Source organism: Dipodomys merriami, unplaced genomic scaffold (assembly GCF_024711535.1).
Source record: "Dipodomys merriami isolate MVZ:Mamm:240054 unplaced genomic scaffold, mDipMer1.0.p SCAF_70, whole genome shotgun sequence".
Lineage (NCBI taxonomy): Eukaryota > Metazoa > Chordata > Mammalia > Rodentia > Heteromyidae > Dipodomys > Dipodomys merriami.
In genome coordinates, this window is record NW_027206291.1 from 3,582,872 (window position 1) to 3,610,437 (window position 27,566).

The window sequence follows — 27,566 nt, forward strand, 5'->3', positions numbered from 1 at the left end:
GGGAAGTTTTCTAACAAGTGAAGCGACGCGTGCGTCCGCCACTGGGGTTCACAAGAGGAAGGGGGCGTCGCCAGAGGGGGCCCCCCCCAAACTCAACCGGACCAAGAGGCGAGGTTCCCCCTCGCCCCGGGACGCGGTACCTCGGAGGCGTGGGGTGCTCGGTCGGATGTGCTCCCCGACCCGCGACGCCCCCCCATCTCCGAGCGGGGTCCCCTGCCCCCCCCAGCCACACCCCGCACTGCCCCGGCCGGGCCGGATGGCGTCGGTCACCTGGAGTTCGGGCCGGGAGTTCGGGCAGCGGCTCCCGCGGCGGCGGCTGCGTGTTGGTCCCCGTTGGTAAGTAACAGTCTCCACGGCTACAGTCTCTATGGCGGCGCTGGCGGCGGCGGCTCCTCCTCCGGCTCCCGCCGCCCGCCCGGCCGCCGGCCTCTCGTCGCCCGCCAGTCCACCCGCCGCGACAAGGGGCGGGGCGCGCACCTCTAACGGCCCGCCCACGCCCCTCCTCCAACGGGCGCGGGGAGGGCGGGGCGCGGGGCTACGCGGTGTCCCAGTGGCTGCGCGAGGTGCCTGTTACGAGGGGGCGTGCCCCAGCCGGGAAGAAGCAGAGGATCGGCCAATCGCTGGGCTGGAGGGCGGGACCTGGAGGGAGGCGCGCGCGGCTCGGAGGAGGTTGGCGAAGGCGGTGGCGGCGGAGGCGCGCGCGGGCCGCGGGCAGTGGAGAGGTCTTGAGGAAGTCGGTTTCCCCGCATCCCTCTGCGGGCTTGGTTGGTACCAGCCCGCACAAGATGCGAATTTTGAGGGTTTTTTTTTTAAAGACAGAATCAATCATCATCATCTCCTGCACCATTGAAAACTATAGGCAACTACTTTTTTCCCCTATCTTATTGAATATGCATTTTCAACAAGTGTCAGAGGTTGGAGGTTTGCAGCCTGTGGTCCCCGCCTGCCTTCCTGTGTTTGCAAATAAAGTTTTATTGGAAGGAGGTCCCGTGCTCGCCTCTGAACAGGCTCAGCTAGGGGGCATTGGGGCTGGGGGGGGGGGGGGGAGGCAGACATAAAACCTAAAATACTTACTATCTGGTCCTGGAGGAAAATGTTTGCCAAGTGCTTCCCCACGAAGCAACTCTTCCGATGTTTCACTGCAGAAACCCTAGGCGTCAGGCAGAGGAGAAATGAAGTGAATGCATTCACCTGGGTTAAAAAAACTTCAGGGCTGGGAAGGTGGCTCTGTGGGAGAGTGCTGGCCTAGCATGCATGAAGCCCTGGGTTCGATTCCTCAGTACCACATACACAGAAAAAGCCAGAAGTGGCGCTGTGGCTCAAGTGGTAGAGTGCTAGCCTTGAGCAAAAGAAGCTCAGGGTCAGTGCCCAGGCCCTGAGTTCAAGCCCCAGGACTGGCAAAAAAAAGAAAAAAAAAAAAAGAAAAGAAAAGAAACAAAAAAACAAAACAAACCTTCAAAACAGGTGCTGTGGCTCATGCTTAGTGCCAAGCATGAATATAGCATCACACTTAGACTAATAAGTTTCACTCAATTTATTCAAACACTTGGAATATATCAATATTAGTCCACACCAATAACTCTTAGACTCAATTCTACTGAGCATGGCTCATACCCAGAGAGCTCATGTGGCAGGTCACTTGGTCCAAAGATCAAGGGGGGGGGTCAGTCAAGGTTGTCCTCTGGGCTGCTCTGAATAGTTGGATGGAGTAATGGCCGCCTTGGGGGGGGGGTGTTGTTCAAGTGAAGGGTCAGTCCCACGTGGAGTTCTCTCACTGGGGAAGGTCATCTCTGCTCCGCTGCCTTGGGTTTTTATATGTTTGAGGCTGGGCGTCTTCTCTTCTGGTTATCCCTGCAGGTTCTCCGGCAGCAGGATGCCCTGGTAACGTCTTCAGCTCTGGGTGTGACCTTATCTCTGTATTCCATGCTACGTAGTTCTAACTCCCAGTTTCACAGCTGAATATTTCATAGCACACATACACTCGATATTCCATATTCAATAACACACTATATCAATGTTCCATAATGCAATCCCAGCTACTCAGGAGGCTGAGATCTGAGGATCATGGTTTGGAGCCAGCCCAGGCAGGAAAGTCTGTGAGACTCTTATCCCCAGTGAACCACCAAAAAGCCAGAAGTGGAGCTGTGGTTCAAGTGGTAGAGTGCCAGCCTTGAGTAAAAAAGCTCAGGGACAGGACAGCGCCCAGGTTCTGAGTTCAAGTCTGAGGACTGGTGTGTGCGTGCATGCACATGCACATACACACACACACCAGACAGAAATGAAAAACAAAAAACACTCCAACCCAACCCTGTAGCACCAAATATGTTAGAACAAGCCTGACTCTGTAATCTCTGGGGGATTTTTTCTTGGTAGTTTGTGTGTGTGTGTGTGTGTGTGTGAGAGAGAGAGAGAGAGAGAGAGAGAGACAGAGAGACAGAGAGACAGAGAGACAGAGAGACAGAGAGACAGAGACAGAGACAGAGACAGTGACAGAGAGACAGACACAGAGACATAGATCTCCACTTTGGTTTTTTTTAGTGATTGATTGGAGATAAGAGTCTCACAGACTTTTCTGTCCAGACTGGCTCTGAATCCTGATCCTCAGATCTCAGCCTCCTGAGTAGCTAGGATGACACCTGTGGGCCACCAGGGCTTCTCATGGACAGTAATCTCTAAGTCAGTCCTTAGAAGAGAGCGGGGATTCCAGCTATGGAAGGTAAGAGTTGCTTTCACTAGCCTCTTGAGCCAACTGCAGCCTAGCATCAGGTCCTAGCCTCCAGTGAGGAGAGCCATCTTCTCCCCTGCCATGAGGAAGGAAGGAAGGGACATTGAATGACACCTGTCCAGAGAGGTCCAGCCTCACTGTTGAGCCCCAGACCAAAGGCAATGCTTGGAAGGCCGCCTGGCTGCTCCAAGGGAGGCCTAAGCCACCCCACCCCCACCCCAGTCATCACCACATGGCTGTTATCCATTAGTATGTGAAAAATTTTAAAACTACCATGTGAAACTGGGTGCCAGTGGCTCACAGCTGTCATCCTAGCTCCTCAGGAAGCTGAAATCTGAGGATCACAGTTCAAAGCCAGCCGGGCAGGAAAGTCTGTGAGAATCTTATTTCCAATGAACCACCAGAAAACCAGAAGTGGTGCTGTGGCTCAAGTGGTAGAGCACTAGCCTTGAGCTGAAGAGTCCAGGAACAGCGCCCAGGTCCAGAGTTCAAGCCCCACAACCAACAAAACAAAACAAAACAAACCTACCATGTGGCTATCTGGCCTTGGTGGCTCACACCTGTCATCCTAATTACGCAGGAGGCTGAGATCTGCGGACCATAGTTTGAAGCCAGCCTGGGTAGGAAAGTCCGTGAGACTTTTTTTTTTGGGGGGGGGGATCTGGTTGTGGGGCCTGAACTCTGGGCCTGGGCGCTGTCCCTCAGCTCTTCAGCTCAAGGCTAGAGCTCTACAACTTGAGCCACAGCGCCACTTCTGGCTTTTTTCTTTTTGTTTATGTGGTGCTGAGGAATCTAACCCAGGGCCTCATGCATGCAAGGCAAGCACTCTACCACTGAGCCACCTTCCCAGCCCAAGAAACTTTCTTTTGTTTGTTTGTTTTGTTTTGCCAGTTGTGGGGCCTGAACTCTGGGCCTGGGCGCTGTCCCTCAGCTCTTCAGCTCAAGGCGAGCACTCTACCACTTGAGCCACAGCGCCACTTCTGGCTTTTTTCTTTTTGCTTATGTGGTGCTGAGGAATCAATCCCAGGGCCTCAGGCATGCAAGGCAAGCGCTCTACCACTGAGCCACCTTCTCAGCCCCCCCCCCCTTGTGAGACTCTTATCTCCAGTGAGCCACCAAAAATCCAGAAGTGGTGCTGTGGCTCAAAGTGGTAGAGCACTAGCCTTGAGCAAAAAGCTCAAGGACAGGACCCAAGCCCTGATTTCAAGCCCCTGGACTGGCACAAGGATGGGGGGTAGACAGACACAGACAGACAGACAGAGAATGCTAGCCAGCCAAATCACAGGACTTAAGAAAATTAGATAAGGCCAGAATATAAGAAAGCTGCGCCCCTGGGAACTTTCTAGATTCTAAAGAGAATCTTTCTCAGTGGCTGGAACTTTTTCCCCTCCCGCAGCTGTTTTTCTCCTTTGACAACTAGAAGGCCCTGGGAGGGTGGGCAGGAGCAGCGCGGGCTGCCGGGAGGACATTTCATTTGGCTCGGAGCTGCCTGAGCCCTCATCCTCTTGGGAGAAAAAGAAACAAAAGAAGCCTCATGCTTCCCGCCCGGGAAGAGTGGATTTGTGGTGGAAGCACCTGTGCTCTATTTAGAGCTTTTATTCTGTTTATCTATTTGTTTGCTTGCTTTGCAAGTGCCTTCTTTCTTTCTGACATCACAGTTCTCTGAGTCTAGAGCCCTTCCCTTGACAAACTGTGGTGACCTTGATTAGCCTTGGGCAGGGAAAGCTGAGCCACATAAAGCCCCTTAAAAAAAAAAAAAGAGTAGGGGTGGCTGGGAATGTGGCTGAGTGGTAGAGTGCTTGCCTAGGATGCAGGAGGCCCTGGGTTCTATTCCTCAGTATCATATACACAGAAAAAGCCAGAAGTGGTACTCTCCAGTAGCTAGCCTTGAGCGAAAGAAGCTCAGGGACAGTGCCCAGACCCTGAGTTCAAGCCCCAGGACTGGCAAAAAAAAAAAAAAAAGCATTAGCTGGGCACTGGTGGTTCACATCTGTAATCATAACTTCTCAGGAGGCTGAGATCTGAAGATCATGGTTCAAAACCTATCTCCAATAAACTACTCAGAAAAAACTGTAGCTCAAAGGGTAGAGTGCTAGCTTTGAGACGAAGCTCAAGCGTCCAAGCTCTGAGTTCAAGCCCCAGGACCAGCACACGCACACAAAAAGAACATGTGCTAAGATGAATAAATGAATGTATGAGTGAATGAGTGAGTAGTGAGTGAAGAGGGACTTACAATGCCCCATTCTGGAAGTACTTTCTTCTGGGGAGGGGGAAAGGGGATAGACAGTACACTCAATGATGTCACAAGGGGAAGGTTCCAGAAGGTTCTGGAAGGTTCCAGAAGGTTGCTTGGGGAAGGTTTGTAGAGGGAACAGCCGGTTCCCTTTCTTGCCCCCCTTGTCACCAAGGGGGTGACAAGGGCTTCCAGTTACCCGTATGTCATCTTTGCAGGAGAAACATCTGAGTGGCCACATGTCTCAGCCCCTGAAGCTATGCCAGGATGACCAGAGCCCTGCCCTGTGAAGGCTGGCACCCTGTAGTATCCCTGTATCCATCTGAAAAGCAGGTGCGTGTGACTCTCTCAGACCCGAGCTTAGCGCTTATGCAGAGCCGCTGTGCCATTTATTTTTTGGTTGTGGGACTTGAACTCAGGGCCTGGGCACTGTTCCTGAGCTCTCACTCATGGCTCTACTAATTTGAGCCACAGCTCTACTTTCTGCTTTTCAGGTAGTTCACTGGAGATCGTAGTCTCCTGGGCTTTCCTGCCCAGGCTGGGTTTGAACCTCAATCCTCAGTTCTCAGCCTCCTGAGTAGCTAGGATGACAGGTGTGAGCCACCAGCAACCAGCCCACTGTATTGCAATTGTTACTTTGTTATTGTCTACTGCTGCCTGGGTTGATGTTCCTTAATTGGAGATGGGAGTCTCTCATCCTTTTCTGCCCAGCTTGGCCTCAAACCATAATCCTCCTGATTTCAGTCTCCCAGGTAGCTAAGAGTATGGAGCTGAACCAGACACAGTGGCTCATTTCTGTAATCCCAGCTAGTCAGGAGGTAGAGATAGGAAGCCTTGTATTCCAAGAGCAGTCCTGGGCAAAAGCAGGAGATCTCACCTGAAAAACAAATGAAAAACAAAAAAGGACTAGAAATATAGCACAAGTCTCTGAGTTCAAGACCCCGGCAGGGCTAAAAGTGAATAAAGAAAGAAAATGTATTGCAGATTATGTCTAAATATAAATCATGCTGTGCAAGCAAGGTACATGGCCATCTGAAGACCTTTGTGTGTGCAGGAAGTCTTGGAACCAAATCCATCAAGAATACCAAGAGATACCCATCTTCAGCATAAATTGACAGGGTAAATAAAGGTGGTCCTGTCAGAATATCTTCCCTCTTCAGAGCCTTCAAATTGTTTTGTAGAAAAACCTACAGACCTAGTCCTCATAGTCTAACCATTTGAGAGTCTTTTCTTTTTTTTCTGGAAACACAGATTAAATACCCTCTAAACTTCCATGTCTCTCTCATCTGGCATACAAACCATCTCCCCTTTTCCTAGGCCCAGGACAGACATGACTAATGGATCATAGGATTCCTGGCAGACATGAGCAATGGATGGGTGTTGAGCCCTAGTCCTGTCTTGCTAAGTTCCCTGCTCTTCTGCCTTGCAGTACAATGAAGAGTGATCCTTACAAACCTGGAAGGGCAGAGGCCCCGGTAACTCAAGAACAGGAGCCCCAGCCCCTCAAAGTGGACAAGAATTTAGCTCAAGGTATGTGCTGCCCACGGCATGAAGGAGAGAGAGAAGCAATGATTCCTTAAAGGGATCCAAGGCTTCCTTGCCCGGGACCCTGCTGGAGCACTCTGAAAGTCTCATTTGCATACAAGATCAATTTGCATATGTTCCCTTATTTGCATACATGATATTTGCATACAAACTCATCTTCTGCATGCATAAGCAACAATGGCTTAATATACCAATATGAAAATGTGACTATCACAGACTGCCTGAGGCTAGCTGGTTTATTACAATCCCTTCCCCTCAAGCAAGCCATGATCCTCCCAATCTCCTGGAAGTGGAGGGGCTTACCACCACACTGCTCAGCTTCCTGCTGGAGGAGGAGGATGGTGATCTCACTGTGATTCTCCCGATCTCTCCCATTCCAGTAACTGGGATTACAGGTGTGAGCCATTGCATCCAGCCTTCAATTTTCTTAAATGCTTGAAAAGGCTTAGAATAAGTTGCTGGAAGGCCTCATGAAAAATTAAAAATGCAGAAGAAGTTTGAGTGGACCAGTGTTGACTGTGCATCGAAACATACCCCTACCTCTGCTTCTTGTCTTTGCAAACTATAGGATCTCTATGTAATAGTCAGACAGTGCTGGGTAACAAAGATCTCTACTCAAGAGTATTGCGGGAATAACTCAACACTCAGTACCTTAGGCCCAAAAGGACCCCCACTAACAGCCCAAAGTTGCTAACTAACTAAAACTCCATGCCCCCATTCCTGGGGACTACAAACAGGTACCTCTGGACTGTGGACCACCCACCGTGATGGAGCTGTCCTCCTCCGGCTTTCAAAGCATGGGCCTGGCCATGAGATCCCTGTGACCATCCCTGAACTATTTCAAGAGTCAGTCGACCGCTTTGGTGCTTATCCAGCCCTGGCAACGAAGAACAGCAAAAGCTGGGACACTCTGAGCTTCAGTCAGTATTATGAAGCCTGCCGCAAGGCCGCCAAAGCCTTGATTAAGGTAGGTGGGTGTTTGTCACCATCCAGGATGTCTCTGTCTCTCTGTCTCCGTGTCTATCTGTCTGTCTCTCTCTGTCTCACACACACACACACACACATGCACACACACACATGCACGCATGTACATACAAAACACATGCATGTCTAGTACAAAATCCTCAAAATCTACAAGGCACCAAAACACACAAATGTTCTTCAGTGAATATTGTTCCTCTAATCTTTAATCATCAATTATCCAATTACTCTCCAGGGAGGGAGCAACCTTTGTCCTGTGTGTGTGTGTGTGTGTGTGTGTGTGTGTGTGTGTGTGTGTGTGAGAGAGAGAGAGAGAGAGAGAGAGAGAGAGAGAGAGAGAGAAAGAGATGGGATTTGAACTCAGGACATGAGCACTGTTCCTGAGCTCTTTTGCTAAAAGCTAGCACTCTTACCACAGGTCTGCTTCCAGTCTTCCAGTTTCTAGGACTTGCTGGGCACTGGTGGCTCACGCCTGTAATCCTAGCTACTAAGGAGTCTGAGATCTGAGGATCAAAGTTCAAAGCCAGCCTAGACAAGGAAAGTCCATGAGACTCTTATCTCCAATGAACCAACCAAAAACTGAAAGTGGCACTGTGACTCAAGTGGTAGAGCATTCACTTGAGCTGAAGAGCTCAAGGCCCAGAGTTCAAGCCCCACGAGTCTCTAGGACTTTTCTGCCAGGGCTGGCTTCAAACCATGATCCTTAGATCTCAGACTCCTGAGTAGCTAGGATTACTGGCATGAGCCTGGCACCCAGCCCTGAGCTTTTTCACTTAAGGCTGGTGCTTTACCACTTGAGCCACAGCTCCACTTCTGGCTTTTGGGTGGTTAATTGGAGAGAAGAGTCTCACGTAGAGGAAACAGACAAAAGCACCCACACTCACAAGCAACCTCCTAGGTTTGAGGCTCAAAGCTGGCTGGCCAAAATGGAGCCCACGTTTTGAGTCTATTCTGTCCCATAGTAAGGATGAGATCAAAGCTAACTCACCTGGGGGCTCCTTCACGGCTGTCCTCTCTGTCCCCCCTCCCCCAGCTGGGCTTGGAGCGCTTCCACGGTGTCGGCATCCTGGGCTTCAACTCGGTTGAGTGGTTCATTGCGGCCCTCGGGGCGATCATGGCAGGGTAAGTTTGGCGACATGGTGCATTGTGGGTGACGAGCTGCTGCCCGGGGCTGGGCAGTGCTGGACCGCCTCAGACACCAGCAGGAATTTCAGATGGAGCCCTGGGGTCAACAGGCAGGTGTCTGTGGTCTTTGCTTCTGATTGTAGGCTAGGGTATAACATTTTTCTTACCATAGTGGTCCAGGATGAGTCTTAACTTCAGCTGCAGAGCTCTGAAACAATGATCACAGAGAATAGCTACAGATTTCTACTTATGTGCTAAACATCCTATAAAAGCTCAGAATAGGGAACTGCCATGCTGTTCATGAGGAAACTGAGGCTTGGACAGCCAATGAACAACAGAGCCTGCACCCCAAACTAGATTCTTGACAGAGGGGGAGGAGGGGGAGAGAGAAAGACAGGCAGAGACAGACAGAGATTGTGGGTAGACTTCCTTACCTCACTGTTTTTTTGTTCTGTGTCAAGTTACCATAAGGAGGGTTCAAGCCTGAAAATGACCCCTCAAAGAAAAAAAAGCAGCTGAGCACATCCTAGCCACTCGGGAGGCTGAGATCTAGAGGATAGAGGTTTGAAGCCAGCCCAGGCAGGAATGTCGGAGAGACTCTTATCTCCAATTAACCAGCAAAAAGCTAGACTGGGGGCATGTCAGTGGTGACAGAGCACCAACTGTGAGCAAGAAAGCCAAGTCTGAACTAGGTCCTGAATTCAAGCTACAAAGAAGCAAAAAGGAAGGAAGGAAGGAAGAAAGGAAGGAAGGAAGGAAGGAAGGAAGGAAGGAAGGAAAGAAAGAAAGAAAGAAAGAAAGAAAGAAAGAAAGAAAGAAAGAAAGAAAGAAAGAAAGAAAGAAAAGAAAGAAGAAAAGAAGGATGGAAGGGGAAAAATCATTTTTAGTATTGTTTGTTCACCTTGGGGTCTCTCCCTCTTGGCAATAAAACAAAATGTGGGCTGGGAATGTGGCTCAAGTGACAGAGTGCTAGCCATGAGTGAAAGGAGCTCAGGGGCAGTGCCCAGGCCCTGATTCAAGCCCCAGGACTGGCAAAAATAAAAAAAGTGGTCTACCCTACAGCCCTAAAATGGGAGGAAGTCTATGGGCACCGAGGGGACTGGTCTCGGTGGGTTTTCTGGGCCCTGCAGTGGACTGAGCAGCCTCCCTGATCCCTGCCTACTCCATGCTGTGTTCCCAGACTTGGCCCAGTGTCACTTAAAGACGGAGCCAGACCAGATGAGAAGTACAAATATAACACATCTATGATGGGAAAACAAAATAGAAGTTTATTGTTTTCCTTTGTGTACCTAAGCCATTTTCTTTTCTTTAAAATAGTTTTTATTAATATTTTTAATTTTTATCCTTTTTTTTTTGCCAGTCCTGGGGCTTGAACTCAGGTCCTGGGCACTGTCCCTGAGCTTCTTTTCCTCAAGGCTAGCATTCTACCACTTGAGCCACAGCACCACTTCTGGCTTTTTCTGTGTATGTGGTACTGAGGAATCAAACCCAGGGCTTCATGCATACTAGGCAAGCACTCATTCCCAGCCAAATTTTTATCTTTAAGTAGCTGGACAAAGCTGTTTCAAGTGAACATATCAATTTATGAGTACAATGTATCTTCGTTAGTAACTCTCCTCCTATCATTCTCCCCAATTTCTCCCCTCTCCTAATCCATTTTCTAAGAAATAACCACAGATACACATGTATACACACAGAGAGGTAGAAATGTATACATACGCATGTCATAGTGTAAACTTTTAAAATTCCATTTATACGATAATTTTATAATCTAAGCTGCTTAAAATACTCAGCCAGCCTGGGCACAGGGGGCTGACCCGTTATCCTAGCTGCTCAGGAGACTGAGATTTGATTATCATGATTGGAAGCCAGCCCAGGCAGGAATACTTGTGACACTCTTCTGGCCAATTAAAACACACACACGAAAAAAGCCCAAAGTGGAGCTGTGACTCAAGTGGTGGAGTGCCTGCCTTGAACACAAAAGCTCAGAGACAATGTCCAGTCTCTGAATTCCAGCCTCAGGACTGGCGCGCGTGCGCGTGAACACACACACACACACACACACACACACAGAATATTCAGCCAAGTCAACCCCCTCTCCCCTCCCCATTCTGCCACAGAAACTTGATATTCTTTTGCTTTGACAAGCTGTGGTTTATGTGGCTGGACATTTGAGCTGCAATACCCAAGCCTGACCAGAAGGGGGCACACTTGTCCCTTATGTTCACCTCTTTTCAGTTGGGGATTTTGACTAGATTCTTTGTGTGTGTGTGCGTGTGTGTGTGTGTGTGTGGTTTTGTGTGTGTGTGTGTGTGTGTGTGTGTGTGTGTGTGTGTGTAACCATACTGGCGCGCTGTCCCCCAGCTCTTTTGCTCAAGGCTGGCATTCTACCACTTGAGCCACAGCTTCACTTCTGGCTTTTTGGTGGTTCATTGGAGATAAGAGTCAGGCTTTCCTGCCTAGGCTGGCTTTGAACCATGACTGTTAGATCTCAGCTTCCTGAGTAGCTAGGATGACAGGTGTGAGCCACTGGCACTTGGCAGTTGGTTGTGTTTTGGATACAATCATGTTTATGGGAGGGCTGGTCAGGACCTCTGTCCTCCTCCCATCATTGGTGCCTGGCCTCTACTAGACAATTTGAGAGTATCTGATGTGCACGTGTGTGTATATGTGTGTGTTACTGTGATTTGAACTCAGGAGAGGGTCTCTACCAAGAGCCATGCCTCCACCCATCTTTTGTTCTGTGTGTGTGTGTGTGTGTGTGTGTGTGTGTGTGTGTACACTTGAGAGGCAAAATGGCTTTCTCAGACTCCCACAGTGATTGAGTGAAGACTGTGTGACCCAAACTAAGGTTTGTCTGACCCCAGATCATGAATAGTAGCAACAGCAACAAGAATAGCAGTAACTGGAGAGGACCAAATAACATTAGCCAGTGGTGGCTCATACCTATAAGAGGCTGAGAGCTGAGGATCGAAATCCAAAGCCAGCTTGGGCAAGAAAGTCTGTGAGACTCTTATCTACAATAAACCACCAAAAAGCCAGGAGTGGAACTGTGGTTCAAGTGAAGCCTCAGCCTTGAGTAAGAAAGCTAAAGGAGGCTGAGAATGTGGCTTAGTGGTAGAGGGCTTGCTTTAGCATGCATGAAGTCCTGGGTTCAGTTCCTCTATACCACATAAACAGAAAAAGCCAGAAGTGGTGCTGTGGCTCAAGTGGTAGAGTGCTAACCTTGAGCAAAAGAAGCCCAGGGACAGTGCCCAGGACCTGAGTTCAAGCCCCAGGACTGGCAAAAAAAAAAATTAAAAATAAAAATAAAAGAAAGGTAAAGGACAGCACCCAAGTCCTGACTTCCACCCCCAGTACTGGCACAAAACACTGGCAGGGGGGAGGAGGGGATCTGCAGATGTCAATGGTAAGAACCCTCATATGATTTTTTTTGTTTTCCAAATTTCTTCTGAGCATGTATCACCCTTGCCTTCAGCGAATGGAGATAAATGTTAAGTTCAGGCTGGACGCTGGGGTGGCATGTGCAGGGTGAACTCAGACGTCAGAGCACACCTTGGGTCCGATCTTGGGCCCTCTGCTATCCTGTCGCCTGTGAAATGGAGGATGATCATCTCATAGGACTGTAGGCAGACTCAGTGAGACCCAGCCAGCATGGAGATGGTGGTGTGCATTCACAAACAGCAGGCACGGTGGGGGCGGGGCTTAAGTGGTAGGGGTATGGCTACAGGGCTGGTGTGGCTCAAGTAGGGGAGTCTGGCTAGAATATCAGGGCAGCAGGGCATGTGTTAGGGGCGTGGTTAGAGTGACAGGTGGGAATCAAGCAGCAGGGGTGTGGCTAGAGTGGTGGGCGTTGGCTGGACTATTGGAGGCGTGGCTATAAACATCGGGGCGTGGCTATACTGTTGAGGATGGAGTTAGACTGGTGGGGCAGAGCTGAAGAACCAGGCATGACTATAAGGGCTGAGGCGTGGTTATTGTAACGGGGCGGGGCTTAAGTGCTAGAGGCGTGGCTATAAGCACCAGGGGGTGTGGCTAGCAGGGTGGGCGTGTCCAATGGGTGATGGGCGTGGCTATCACTGTGGAACAGGGCTCCAGTGTTAGAGCGCATGCCTTGCAAGCAAGGAAGTCCTGAGTTCAAACCTCAGGACCACCAAAAACCACAACAGGAGGCCTGGAGCCAAAACAAATCCTCTGTTTATTCCAGGTGGTATTAAATCACTAACACACACACACGCCTGTGTTTTCCTTCCCCAGGGGCCTCTGCGTTGGCATTTACGCCACCAACTCTTCGGAAGCTTGTCACTATGTCATCACGCATGCCAAGGTGGACATCCTGCTGGTAGAGAACGACCTCCAATTACGCAAGATCCTCTCGGTGAGGCCTCGCCTGCCAGTCACCCGGTGACGACAAGGCCGGGGCTGGTGACTTAGGTGATAGCCAAGTGGGGTGATGGGGTGCACCCCAGGAACAGGTGCGATTTCACTGGTCATAATGCAGCATGGCCTAAAAGCTGCCTTGATCTCCCTGCGCTGCCCTGAGCCACAGGGGAGAACCCCAGGGGTCCCCACCCCAGGCTGGTTGTGCTCAGTCAGACAGAGCAATGCTGGGATGGTGAAAGAAAAGCTGGAGTTGCCACAGGGGAGTGGGGGGGGGACCCCAAAGCCCAGAGAGATCTCTTTCAGATCCCACAGGATGGGCTGGAGACCCTGAAGGCAATCATCCAGTACAAGGAGCCCATGACCAGCCGCGACAACCTGTACTGTGTAAGCCGCTGGGGGGTGGGGGGGCACCCCCTTCTCTACCTTGTCTTGTTTTTCTTCTCTACCTTGTCTTGTTTTTCTTCTCTACCTTGTCTTGTTTTTCTTCTCTACCTTGTCTTGTTTTTCTTCTCTACCTTGTCTTGTTTTTCTTCGTGGTCTTTGGAAGACTAAGAAGTGTTTTAATTCTGGCCCAGTTCATCCAACTGTTTTGTGTATGCCGGTACCAGGGTTTGAAGTTAGGGCCTTGCTCAGCTTGATTGCTGGTACTCTTGCACTTGAGCCATGCCTCCAGCCCTGCTTTTTGCTGGTTAGTTGGAGTTGGAGATCGTTTTCTGATAGGGGTGACCTCTAAGTTGTGATCCTCTGGATCTCAGCCTCCTATGTAGCTTAGGGTTAGCATTTTTCCCCCGTTTGTGCTTTTGGTGTTATATCTTAGAAATCTGTGTTTACTGGAATGACTAGACAGTCACCGATGAATATTGGCAGGTACTGGATATGGTCCTGGAAAGACCTCATCTGCACTCTTCTAAGAGTATGGGTCACCTAGAAGCTTTCTTTGTTAGAAGGGAATCCTGACAACAAGATTGCATTTTGGGCAGATGATTCATGTAATCTGCTACCTGGGGTGCTGTGGGGGCGCTGAGCTGCTTCCTTATTACCTCCTACAAGGCCGTAGAGTTCTTCCTGTTGACGTAACAAAAAGATCTCCAAGGGGTTGGAAAGGTGGCTCAGTGGTAGAGTGCTTGCTTTGCATGCATGAGGCCCTGGGTTCGATTCCTCAGCACCACATAAGCAGAAAAGGCTGGAAGTGGCACTGTGACTCAAGTGGTAGAGGGCTCACCTTGAGCTGAAGAGCTCAGGGACAGCACCCAGGCCCTGATTTTAAGCCCCAGGACTGGCAAAACAAACAAACAAAAAACCCTACAACTCAAATAGTTCTTCACACCTGTCATCCCAGGTACACAGGAAGAATCAGTAGTGAATCATGTTTTGGGACAGTCTAATACACAAGTCGATATTAGAGAAGAACGAATTCAACAAGGTCTGGATATGAGGCCTCGAGGTCAAACCCCAGTACTATTCCTCCTCCAAAACAAATTACTTTAGATACATATTCATTAGAAACAAAAGCCAAAGAATAAACTCAGCATGGAAACTGGGAAACAGCAGAATAAGACAATTCTTGGGTGTGTGCTGGGTATGAATTTACAGACCCAACAGCTTGGAGGGAGGGGGTGGCCCCATGTGTCCCTGACTGGGTCAGGGCAGCACATTCTACAGCCAGCTCCCGTCTACAGATGCCACGGATAGGCATTCAGCAAGCTGCTAAGGAGACACCCCAGTGCAGGAGGGCTTAGCATGTCTCTCAGAATGCAGGGATGACCAAAGGGATTTTTCCATGTCCCCATCCATTGGAGATTCCAGCACATGTGTGCCTGGCTGGAGGTACGTGATGCTAGGGGTTCTGCAAGTGACATCACCACATACACCCCCCCCTCAGTGCCTTGTTGAGGTTTGGTGGTAAAATTCCTTTGTCCTCCCCCTCCTCCCTCTCTTTCCTCTCCTTCCCCTCTCCCTCTCCTACTCTCCCCCCCTCTTCTTTTATTCTTCTATACTGGAAAGTGAACTCAAGGCTTCATGCTTGCCAGACAGGTGCTCTACCACTTGAACCACACCTCCAGCCCCTTTTGTCATTGGTTATTTTTGAGGTAGGGTCTTGATTTCTGCCCAGGCCAGCCTAGACTGCAGTCTTCCTACTTATGCTTCCCTGGGTTGTCAGGGATGACAGGCAGGTGCCACTGCACCCAGCCATTGTGCTTCTCCTGAATAACAGATGTGTGTCACCACACCCTGGAATCTCTCTAGAACTTTTCTGCTTGATCTAATGTCAAACTGCAATCCTCCTGATCTCTGCCTCCCAAGCAGCTAGGATTACAGACATGAGCCATGGAGTTTCTGCACGGGAAAGTATTCACCAACTTGGATGGTGGTAAGAGCACAAGGCTCTGTCTTTCAGCCATATTGAGCTGCCTGTTAGCTCCTGGTTGTTGGCTATGAAGAGATAACACCTACTCTCAGTAGGGTCACTATTGATTGCAACCTGGCCCCCGTTAGTTTAAGCAAAAGAAGATAATTTGATGGCTCATGTAATTACAGCCCAGTGTGTGGATTTCAGGCATGTTGAAACCAGGAGGTCAAAGACTCTGAGCTTTATTTTGCTCTCTCAGTTTTTTCTTCCTTTCTTCCTTTCTTCCTTTCTTCCTTCCTTTCTTTCTTTCTTTCTTTCTTTCTTTCTTTCTTTCCTTCTTTCTTTGCTTCCTTCCTTCTTTTTTTTTTTTTTTTTGCATGTGTGTGTGTGCTGGCACTGGAACTTGAACCCAGTCCCTTAGCTTTTTTACTCAAGGTTGAGTCACAGCTCCACTTCTGGTTTTTTGCTGGTTAATTGGAAATAAGTCTCGTGGACCTTCCTGCCCAAGCTGGCTTTGAACCATGATCCCAGCACTTGGGTGTCCCAGCATTCTCAGCCCAAGCCTTCATCTTCACTCTGATTGGGCTACCTGAAGTCACATGTCCAGGCCTTATCCAATCACTGTGGTCCCAGGCTGCTGGACTCCTTTGGCTTCAGCCAATCAGGCTTGTTCTCGAGAGGGGTCTTTGGGGAGAAGATGGAGGGCGGGGGACTGGGCGGAAGGAGGGGTCTCCATCTTCTGCCCGCCTCTGCCCCCACCCCTCAGTGGGATGATTTCATGGAGCTCGGCAACTACGTTTCTGAGGTCCAGCTGGACCGCATCATCTTGAGCCAGAGAGCCAATCAGTGCGCTGTACTCATCTACACCTCGGGGACCGTGGGAAAGCCCAAAGGCGTGATGCTCAGCCACGACAACGTGAGCCACACGGAGGGAGGGGGTACGGGGGGGGGACAGGGTCACCATCATGGGGGGGGGTTCGCAGAGCTGGGGGTGGCGCTGAATTTCGGGAGCAGCAGGGGTCAAGGATTGAGTTTGGGGGTTGGGGGGAGGTTGACCCAGGTCCAAACCTAGCTCTGTGCAGTGAATGGGGTGTCTGACATCTCTGGGTGTCATGCTTCCTTGCTGGTGGTGGCTCTGAAGATGAAAAGGTCTCCTATTTCTAGGGAGCATAAAACGGTGTTGGACAATATAATCACATGGGGGCAGTGAGTCTGATCCTAGTCTAGAGGGCAAAGCGGATTTCTCTTTTAATACTGGAGTTAGAACTCAGGATCTCCCACTTGCCCGGCAGCGGCTCTACCCTTAAGCCACGCCCCTGGCGCTTGAGCCACGCCTCTCGCGCAAGCCACGCCTGATCACCCAAGCCACGCCCTCTTCCACCAAAGCCAACTGGGTTTTGTGGTTTGTTTGTTTGTTAGTTTTGCCCAGACAGCAATACTCTTATTATCTATGCTTCCCACAAAGATGGAACCACAGGCCCAACACCACCACACTCTGGGCTCCAAGAAGGATGATGTTTGATGTGGCGTCCACTTTGGACCCATTCCTGGACTCCCTTCAGATACCCAAACCTTCAGAGGTGCCTTACAGAGAATGGCATGGTATTTGCCTGGAACCCTCCGGTAGATCTGACTGAGGATCGTGGTTCAAAGCCAGCCAGGACAAGAAAGTCCATGAGGTTCTTCTCTCCAATTAACCACAAACCAAACAAACCAGAAGTGGCTCAAGTGGTAGAGAGCTAACCTTGAGCGAAAAAGCTAAGGGACAGCGTCCAAGCCCTGAGTTCAAGTCCCAGTGCAGGCACTTAACAAAACAAACAAACAAAAAAAGGCGTTGGGCGAAGCCGGGCGCTGGTGGCTCATGCCTGTAATCCTAGCTACTCAGGAGGCTGAGATCTGAGGATCGCGGTTCAAAGCCAGCCCGGGCAGGAAAGACCGTGAGACTCCTATCTCCAATAAACCACCAGAAAACCAGAAATGGCGCTGTAGCTCAAGTGGTAGAGCGCTTGCCTTGAGCTGAAGAGCTGAGGGACAGCGCCCAGGCCCAGAGTTCAAGCCCCCACGACCGACAAAAAAAAAAAAAAAAAAAAAAAAAGGCGTTGGGCGAGGTTGAAGTTGTTCATGTTGCCCTGTGTTCTAGATCACATGGATGGCTGGGGCGATGGTGAGGGACCTGGGGCTTAATGAGATGTCAGGGAAGCAGGAGATGGTGGTCAGCTACCTGCCCCTCAGCCACATTGCTGCCCAGATGATGGACATTTGGATACCCATCAAGATCGGGGCGCTCACGTTCTTCGCTCAACCAGATGCGCTCAAGGTGCGGCTGAGGGAGGCCCAGGGCCCATTGTATCTTCCCTCCCTTGGGAATGGAGCTGATTCTACTGGACAGGTGTTTGGTGAAGCTAAAGATCTAACACTTTTTTTTTCTCTGTGTTCTTGTCAACTCATTGAATCACATTGGGAACAGCTAACCACATTTCTTTTAGTTTTAAGCATTATCCCAAAGTACAGTTAAAGTCATTGTACCATGAACAATCCAAGATTAGGATGGAAATGTCATCCTAGCTACTCAAGAAGCTGAGATCTGAAGATCATGGTTCAAAGCCAGCATGGACAAGAAAGTCTGTGAGACTCTTATCTCCAAATAACCACCAGAAAACCAGAAGTGGTGCTGTGGCTTAAGTGGTGGAATGCTAGCCAACTCCTAGGTTTGAATCAAGTCCCAGGGCTGGCACATACACAAAAAAATATGAAAGCTCCAAAATTGAGCTTTTGGTAGCAAAGTCTGATATAAACAAGATTCCATTTATGGTGCCTATTTTATCCTCCTTACTAAGCAAATGTCTATATTTTAATGAAGAAATAATGTGATATTGTGCAAATTTTCTCAGACGTTATTGGAGGAGTCATGTAATGGAAGGTACACTGTATCCCCCCACTTTTTTATTTTTTGGTGCCAGTCTTGGGGCTTGAACTCAGGGTCAGGGCACTTGAGCTCTTTTACTCAAGGCTAATGCTCTTTTCACTTGAGTCACAGCTCCACTTCTGGCTTTTTTTGGGGGGGTTGTTTAATGGAGGGTAGTTTAACCCCTGGGCTAGTATTAAACTGTGATTCTCAGATCTCAGCCACCTGAGCAGCTAGGATTATAGGCATGAGCCACCAGCACCTGGCTTAAGGTGCCATTTTTGGAGACAGTCCTTTCTGGAGGTTCTTGGAAGAGAATCCTTTGTTTCATACAGCTCCCTCCTCCATTTTCAGAGCCAGCAGCTCATTATGCTCAAGTCTGTCTTACACACACACACACACACACACACACACACACACACACACACACACACACACACACACACACACACACACACACACACACACTTCCGCTTACATCCTCACACCCCTCCTCTCCTTTCACCCTTCTGACTCCTAAGAACACTGGTCATGTTGCTGGTCCTGGATAAGCTAGGAGGGTCTTTTTCTCAAGATTTTCAATTTCCTCAGATCAGCAAAGACTTTTTTTTTTTTTGCCATGAAAATGATGTCTTCTCAGATTCCACAGGTTGGAACCTGTTCAACCAGGCAGGCTAAATCTGAGGGTCTTGGTACTTCTTTCTAGAAGATTCTTTCTCCCATCTTCCACCTTGCTAACTCCTTGTCACTTAGTTCTCTGCTTATTTTTTTAGTCTCACTCTCTCCCTCTCTTGAATCCTCTATGATCAGCCTGAGATGCCAGATTATAGATATTTAAGAAATAATTCCTTTTTGACTAAATACATAATATGAATCCATAATACAAAAATAGGTTAGATGTAGATATTGATATATTTGAGCTTGAACTCAGGAATTCTGTTCTCATTTGAATTTTTTTGCCAACTTGAACCACACCTCCACTTTTGGCTTTTGGCCAATCTTGAATTGTTCATTATACCTGGGGATAGTGGCTTTTGGCTGATTAATTGGAGATAAGAGTCTCCATTTGAAAGAGTTTGAAAGAGTCTGACTGGATTTTGATTGGAGTCTCATTGAATCTCTAAATCTTTTTTCCTTTTTCTTTTCTTTTTTTTGTACAAGACCGGGACTTGAACTCAGTCCTTCATACTTCCACTCATTGACTAGCGAGTGGTCTACCAATTGAGCCATGCCTCCAACCCCGGAATCTCTAAACCTTGTTGGGAGAACATTGCATCCTTTTAAACAGATACGTAATGTATCCCACTACATGCTTGGACAATTTCTTTTGCCAATCACCAGGCATTGAGCATATACATTTACATCCTATACCCAAAAAAATCTTGTTTGCATTTCTCTGTGTACGTCAGTCTTTCCTTTGCCCACAAAAGGTGGTGGGATGCTTCTAAAATACTGAGGATTGTTTCCACTGTATCTTCCTTACCCCCCAGGCCCCCCCAAAAGATTAATAGTTAAACGCTGCCCCATCAAATCCCTACTGAGAGAAGAGAAAACTCGGATTGGCTGACAGCCAACCAATAAGATAGCTCTCTTAGGTTAGGACCGCCCCCTCCCCCCGCTGGTCCAATCAGCAAAGAGGAAGCTTCCACGTGGTCTTGGGGAAGGCGGGATGAGGATGGTCCCTCTCCCGCTCTGTCCCTTGCAGGGCACCTTGGTGAGCACCTTGCAGGAGGTCAAGCCGACCGCCTTCCTGGGGGTACCCCGAATTTGGGAGAAGATACACGACACAATCGAAGAAAACATCGCCAAGTCGTCGGGCTTGAAGAAGAAGGCATTTGCTTGGGCGAAACTGATTGGTTTGAAGGTCAACACCCAAAGGATGCTGGGGTAGGTGGAGGGGGCGTGGGGTGGGAGGGGAGGCCGGCCCCCCCTTTCCAGCGGAAAGGTCTCCTCTCTGCGGGGGGGGGGGGCGTTGGATCTCCCCTGGATTTGTCACAACTCCCAGGAAGCGGGACATCCCGGTGAACTACCGCATGGCCAAGACCCTGGTGTTCAGCAAGGTCAAGCATTCCCTGGGCCTGGACCGCTGCCACTCCTTCGTCAGCGGGGCGGCGCCCCTCACCCAGGAGACCTGCGAGTTCTTCCTCAGCCTGGACATCCCCATCTGCGAGTTCTACGGCATGAGCGAGACCTCGGGGCCCCACACCTACTCCAACAGCAGCAACTACAGGGTTCTCAGGTAGCAGCCTGGGCACAGCCCACCCTGAAGACACTGACACTCCCCTGCCGCCCCCCCCCCAGGGGCTGGATAGAGGTGGGGGAAGAGGGGGCTGTCACCAAGGCCCAGATAAATCCTGACTGTGTGCAGAGGGTCCTTTTATGTTCAGCTGAGATCTCCCTTTTTTGCCCTGGCTGGCTTTGAACCATGATCCTTCTGATCTCTGTAGCTGAGATTATAGTAAGAGCCACCAATCATGCCCAACATCCTGAGCAGTGTCTTAATGATTCATTGCCTCTTCCCTCATCCTCAGTACACTTGTAACCTCAGTGCATTTTCTCTCCATGGTCACCCTACCTCAAACATTGGCTCTGTGTGTGTGTGCTGTGTCTGTGGGTGTGTTGGTATTAGGATTTGAACTCTGGGCCTGGCTGTTGTCTCTCAGCTTTTCAGCTCAAGGCAAGAGCTCTGCCACTTTGAGCCACAGCACCACTTCTAGTTTTCTGGTGGTTCATTGTAGCTAAGAGTCTTAAGGACTTTCCTGCCCAGGCTGGCTTTGAGCCACGATCCTCAGATCTCAGCCTCCTGAGTAGCTAGGATGACAGGTGTGAGCCACCTGCACCTGGCTGTCCCTTAGCTTTTTCTTTCAAGGCTGGAGCTCTACCACTTGAGCCAGAGCGCCACTTCTGGCATTCATGTTGGCTAATTGGAGATAAGAGTCTCACAGACTTTCTTATCTTGGCTGGCTCTGAACTGCGATCCTCAGATCTCAGCCTCCTGAGTAGCTAGGATGACAGGTGTGAGCCACTGGCTCCCAGCCAAACCTGGGTTCTTCCTGGCTTTCTCCTGAGTGAGGCTCACCCCAGAGTGATACATAGATCCTCAGCATACCATTCATTCTGTGGTCGGCAGCTGGGTTTGTTGTAGGGTTGGGAGCATCAGTCCCAAAGGGCCACAGGCCATCAAGGCCCACAAAATCTTTTGGTCCAAAATCATCGCTGACTGTGGCAGTCTGCCTGTATTGCTAATTTTGTATGGCCCTCAAATGATGTTATACATATGCAGATGGCTCTTGGTATAGGTAAAGGGCTCCCCACCTGGCTTCACAGACCTCCTACCAGGCCGGTCCCTGCCACCCTGTCTGTTGAGCCTGGCTATCTGTCTTCTTTGTGAGACTCTCAGGAAGAAGCAGAACAACAAAAAACTTTCTTTTTCTTTGCCTATAGCACTGCCTGCTTTTACAATTCACAGTGTGTTGCTGATAAAAATTACTGGACTAGGCAAGGTGCTGATGGTTCACACCTGGAATCCTAGCTTCTTAGGAGGCTGAGATCTGAGGATTGCTATTCAGAGCCAGCCTGGGCAGGAAAGTCAAGACTCTGATCTCCAGTGAATCACCAGAAAGGTGGGAAGTGGAGGTGTGGATCAAGTCGTAGAGTGCTAGCCTTGAGTGAAAAAGCTGGACAAGCAGCATTCACTCATGAGCAAGCATGCTATGCAAAAGCCAGAAGTGAGCTTGGGACTGGTTGCTCACACCTGTAGTCCTAGCTACTCTGGAGACTGAGATCTGAGGATTATGGTTTGAAGCTAACCTGGACAGTCCATGAGACTCTTTTTTTTTTTTTTTTTTTGCCAGTCCTGGAGCTTGAACTCAGGGCCTGAGTACTGTCCCTGAGCTTCTTTGGCTCAAGGCCAGCACTCTACCACTTGAGCCACAGCACCACTTCTGGCTTTTTCTGTGGATGTCTACTGAGGAATTGAACCCAGGGCTTCATGCATGCTAGGCAAGCACTCTACCTCTAAGCCAACTTCCCAGCTCCTCTAAGAGACTCTTATCTCCAATTAATCGCAGAAAAAGCCAGTAGTGTGGCACTGTGGCTCAAGTGGTAGAATGCTAGGCCTCAAGCAAAAGGAGCTCAGGGACAGCACCCAGGTGCTAAGTTCAAGCCCCAATGCCAGCACAAAAAATTGACAACAACAACAATGATAATCCTGGACAGCACTGAGCACAGGCCTCCTGATGCCCACTGGCTCCTGCAGGGGGCCACCAGGCTGGAGGCAGGTGGGTCTGAGCAGATGGCATCTCCCTGGGGCTCAGATTCCCCCACTTCCCTGGCAGCTGTGGCAAGATCCTGAGCGGGTGTAAGAATATGCTGTTCCAGCCCAACAAGGATGGCATCGGGGAGGTGTGCATGTGGGGCCGGCATGTGTTCATGGGTTACCTGGAGCGCGAGGAGGCCACGGCAGACGTGATCGACGAGGAGGGCTGGCTGCACTCGGGGGACCTGGGCCGCATGGACAACCAGGGCTTCCTGTTCATCACAGGCCGCATCAAAGGTACCCCGAGGCCCGGGGGGCCCCAGAGCTGGGCTCTGCATGGGCTCCCCAGCCACCCACCTTCTGTTCCATGACAGGCTATGCAGGTAGCTCCACCCCACCCCGATGCAATCCAGGCTTAGGCTTCAGGCACACCCCTTGATTCCTCTCCCCGCCGGGGGTCGAGGCTTGGAAAAGACAAGCCTCAGACCTCCATTTCCTCCCCTGTAATGTGATAGAACATTGGGAGAGGAGGATTTTTTTTTAAATTGTTTTGCCAGCCCTGGGGCTTGAACTCAGGGTCTGGGCACTGTTCCTGAGCTTCTTTTGCTCAAGGCTAGCGCTCTATCACTTGAGCCACAGCACCACTTCTGGCATTTTCTGTGTATGTGGTACTGAGGAATCAAACCCAGGGGCTTCATGCATGCTAGACCAGCACTCGACCACTGAGCCACCTTCCCAGCCCCATTGGAAAGGAGGCTCTTTTAAAGCTTGCCAAAATTTAGGGGTGCTTGAGTGTCAAGGGATAGAAAATACAATGAGAGACAGAGCATCATCAGGATGGTTCCCTGAACATTCCAGCAAGACACAGAGAAGCTAGGATCTGGAAGAGGGCTCCTGAGACTCAGGCAGTGAGTTATTAAGATGTGGTCCAGAGCCGGGCGCTGGTGGCTCACGCCTGTAATCCTAGCTACTCAGGAGGCTGAGATCTGAGGATCGCGGTTCAAAGCCAGCCCGGGCAGGAGAGACCGTGAGACTCCTATCTCCAATAAACCACCAGAAAACCGGAAGTGGCGCTGTAGCTCAAGTGGTAGAGCGCTTGCCTTGAGCTGAAGAGCTGAGGGACAGCGCCCAGGCCCAGAGTTCAAGCCCCACGACCGACAAAAAAAAAAAAAAAAAAATAAGATGTGGTCCAAGGAGCCGGATGTGATGGCTCTTACTAGAATCTCAGCTGCTTGTGAGGCAAGGATCAGGGAATGGTGGTTCAAGGCCAGTCTAGGTAAAAAAAAAAAAAAAAAAAAAAAAAAAAAGTTAGTGAGCCCTCATGTCAATATAATAAGCTCTAGGTATGATAGTGTAACTCTGTAGTCCCAGCTATTCAGGAGGCTGTAAGTAGGAGAATGAGAATGAGTCTGGCCTGGGAAAAAATGCAAGACTATCTTTTTTAAGCATTTGAAAAAGTTGAATTTATTTATTTATTTGCCAATACTGGGGTTTGATCTCATAGCCCAATACTTTATTAGACTGGCACTCTGACACTTGAGACATGCCTCCATCCTTGCTTTTTGCATGGATGTTTTGGGGATTGGTGGTGGGTCTTGAACTCAGGGCCTGGGTGCTGTCCCCGAGCTTTTCTGCTCAAGGCTAGTGTTCTACCAATTGATCCAAAACTTCACTTATAGCTTTTTGTTGTTAATTGGATATGAGAATCTCATGGACTTTTCTGCCTGGGCTGTTTTTAAACAGTTCTCAGCCTCATGAGTTGTGAGGATTACAGGCATGAGCCACTAGGACACAGCTTGCTGGATGTTTTTGAGACAGGGTCTCACAAACTTTTCTGCCCAGGTTGACTTCTAGTGGTGATCCTCCTACTTTCAGCCTCCAGAGTAGCTGGGACTGCAGGTGTGAGTCACTGGTGTTGGGCAATTTTATTGAATTTTTTAGAAGTCAGTTTTAATAATGTTTTGGGTAGCGTCTTTGTAGGGTTTCCTAGATGTAACAAAAACAGCTGCAAACAGGGATTGTTTAACTTCTTCCCTTTAATTTGATTCTTTCTTATTTCATTGTGGCATAAGTGCTTCAAGCTGTCCAGACAGCAGTATGTTGAGTAATAACTAAAACACAAAGAGCCAAGAGCCGGTGGTTCATGCCTGTACTACTCAGGAGGCTGAGATCAGAGGATCACTGTTCAAGGCCAGGCCAGGCAGGAAAGTCCACAAGAGACTTATCTCCAAAGAGCCAATAAAAAGCCAAAAGTGGAGCTGTAGCTCAAGTGGTAGAGCACCAGCCTTGAGCACAAAAGCTCAGGGACAGCACCCAAGCTCTGAGTGCAAATCCAAGGACTGGCACACACACACACACACACACACACACACACACACACACACACACACACACACACACACACACACACACACACACACACACACACACACACACACACACGCATGCACACACGCTCAGAGCCATCCCAGTGCACTGGGATGAGAGTCTTGGTAGGACAGGACTGAAGGGGGTTGGGGGTGGGGAGAGGCTGTAGCTCCCTGTCAGGCCCCGGATGAGCCAGGTGTGCTTGCAGAAATCCTCATCACTGCTGGTGGCGAGAACGTGCCCCCCATCCCCATTGAGACCCTGGTGAAGGAGAAAATCCCCATCATAAGCAACGCCATGCTGGTGGGAGATGGAGCCAAGTTCCTGAGCTTGCTCCTGACGCTCAAGGTGACCCTCCCGGGCTGCGCCCCCACCCCCGGGCCTGCATCCTGGCCTGAGTGTGTGTGTGTGTGGGGGGGGAGTGGATGGCATTGGCCGTGGAGCCTGTGGGGGTGACACAGGTGTCCCCCGGGGCAGTGTCAGATGGATCAGAAAAGCGGGGAGCCCCTGGACAACCTGAGCTGGGACGCCATCGACTTCTGCCAGAGTGTGGGCAGCCAGGCGAAAACCGTGCGGGACATCGTGGGTCAGCAGGACCCGCTGGTCTACAAGGCCATCCAGCAGGGCATCAACGCCGTGAACCGGGAGGCCACCTCCAACGCCCAGAAGATTCGCAAGTGGCTCATCCTGGACAAAGACTTCTCCATCCAAGGCGGGGAGCTGGGTGAGGGCCACACAGCCCGCCACTCTCATTGCACTGGGGTCTCAAGCTGCCAAGATCCTTTCCCTGGGGTGGGAGATCTGGTGGACGGACCACAGGGCCTGCCTGCTGCTCCGCCCCTCAAACCCCTTCTCCCACCCCACCCCTGAGCCCTTCCAGGCTCTTCTTGCCAGAGCAGGTAGCTCACATGGTGAGAATAAGAGCCAGACTCCCCCCAGGGGAGCCATCGCCCCAAAGCCCTGCCCAGCGGGGGGCTGCCTCCCCATCCTGCCACCATGCACAGGGGGAACAGCCAGGTACCAGGGCTCATACCTGGAATCCCAGCTACTCAGGAGGCTGAGCTCTGCGGATCGAGGTTCAAAGCCAGCAGGAAAGTCTGTAAGACTCATCTCCATTTAATCACCAGGAAACCGGAAGTGGCACAGTGGCTCTAGAGCGCTGGCCTTGAGCAGGAAGCTCATGGACAACCCCCAGGCTCTGAGTTCAAGACCCACAACACACACACACACACACGAGTGGGGAACCTGACCCCTCTCTCTCTGCCTTTCTCTGCAGGTCCCACGACCAAAATGAGGAGACATTTCATAATCCAGAAATACAAACCGCAGATCGACACTCTGTACCGCTGATACTGCTGACCATGCGTGCACGTGGCCAGCCTGGAGGTGAGACTCCGCCGCATTTGCCAGACTAGGGGTGGAGAGGGGACAGGTGGCCACTATGTGTGCCAGCAGAACTGGCACAGGACACACACACACACACACACACACATTGGAGTGCAGGGCTCACACCTGCCATCTCCACCAGGTCCTGGTCAAGGGTGACACATTCCTGTGGTTGATCTCCGCCATTCACACAGCCCCCCAAGGGCAGTGATTGTAACCCCAATTTCATTATGGCATAAGGGCCAGAGGCCATTGCCAGGGAGCCGGGTGTCTACTGGTTACCAATCCTCCCTTCCTTGTCCTTCCCCAGGCATGATGGATTTGTGGATTTCTTTCTTTCTTTCTTTCTTTTTGGTGCCAGTACAGGGAGTTGAACTCAGGGCCTGGGCGCTGTCCCTCAGCTCTTCAGTTCAAAAGGTAAGTGCTCTACCACTGGAGCCACAGCGCCGCTTCCAGTTTTCGGGTGGTTAATTGGAGATAAGAGTCTCACAGACTTTCCTGTCTGGGCTGACTTTGAACCATGAACCTCAGATCTCAGCCACCTGAGTAGCTAGGATTACAGAAGTGAACCACCAGTACCCAGCTATTTTTATTTTTTTTAGTTATTATAAGGGGATGCACAGAGGGGAGCTATCATTACATAAGTCAGGTAATGAATACCTACCTTTCTTTCTTCCCTTCCTTCCTTCCTTCCTTCCTTCCTTCCTTCCTTCCTTCCTTCCTTCCTTCCTTCCTTTCCTTTCCTTTCCTCCTTCCTTCCCTCCTTCCTTCCCTTTCTTCCTTTCTCTCTTTTTTTCTCTCTCTGTTGGTCCTGGGGTTTGAATTTAGGGTTTGGGCACTGTCCCTGAGTTTTTTCACTCAAGGCTAGCATTCTACCACTTTGGGCCACAGCACCATTTCGGTTTTCTGGTGGTTAATTGGAGATAAGACTCTCATGGGGACTTTTCAGCCCAGGCTGGCTTCGAACCAGGACCATCAGATCTCAGCCTCCTGAGTGGCTAGGATTGCAGGTATGAGCCACTGCTTCCCTTTGGACAATGTCACCCCTTGCTCTGCTTGTCAGCTCCCACCGTGAGTTGGGCCGATGGCTCATGTGATCTCTCCCAGCTGTTCCTGTGTGGGGCTGTGGGGGGTGAGGCCAGTGTACAATGGCTGATTTGTTCTCTTCTCCACAGAAAAGACCATGAGACATTAGAAAGAAAAGGCCTTCACAAGTTTGAAGAACCACACCCCCAAACTCACTCGCCTGCCTGGAAGCCACATGGAAACCTTTCCAATAAACCTCGATAAGGCACCTCGGGTCTCCTG

At 50.2% G+C, this 27,566-nt stretch overlaps 2 protein-coding genes across 12 annotated transcripts in view; one reads left to right on the forward strand and one right to left on the reverse strand.

Annotated features, from left to right (window-relative positions):
• Positions 1-479, reverse strand: part of Rfx2 (regulatory factor X2) — a 67,995-nt gene extending 67,516 nt beyond the window's left edge. For both annotated transcript variants that reach the window (XM_070008264.1, XM_070008267.1), the window contains exon 1: positions 271-479. The gene's annotated coding sequence lies outside the window, so the exon portion shown is untranslated. The remainder of the gene's footprint in view (positions 1-270) is intronic.
• Positions 321-27,552, forward strand: Acsbg2 (acyl-CoA synthetase bubblegum family member 2). 10 transcript variants are annotated; one of them, XM_070008269.1, is made up of 18 exons: positions 321-336; positions 5,177-5,291; positions 6,388-6,488; positions 7,241-7,470; positions 8,518-8,606; positions 12,867-12,987; positions 13,296-13,376; positions 16,109-16,258; positions 17,483-17,659; positions 19,953-20,134; positions 20,253-20,486; positions 22,585-22,802; positions 25,081-25,220; positions 25,350-25,596; positions 26,149-26,258; positions 26,620-26,675; positions 27,208-27,268; positions 27,434-27,552. In XM_070008269.1, exons 3-15 carry the CDS (start codon positions 6,392-6,394, stop codon positions 26,220-26,222), a joined length of 2,040 nt encoding a protein of 679 aa, XP_069864370.1. In that variant the 5' UTR covers positions 321-336; positions 5,177-5,291; positions 6,388-6,391; the 3' UTR covers positions 26,223-26,258; positions 26,620-26,675; positions 27,208-27,268; positions 27,434-27,552. The 10 variants fall into 10 exon arrangements, with proteins under 10 accessions (XP_069864370.1, XP_069864369.1, XP_069864372.1 ...); XM_070008268.1 differs by lacking the exon at positions 321-336 and adding an exon at positions 5,045-5,083; XM_070008271.1 differs by lacking the exon at positions 321-336 and having other exon boundaries at positions 5,090-5,291; positions 26,569-26,675.
• The last annotated feature ends 14 nt before the right edge of the window (positions 27,553-27,566 follow it).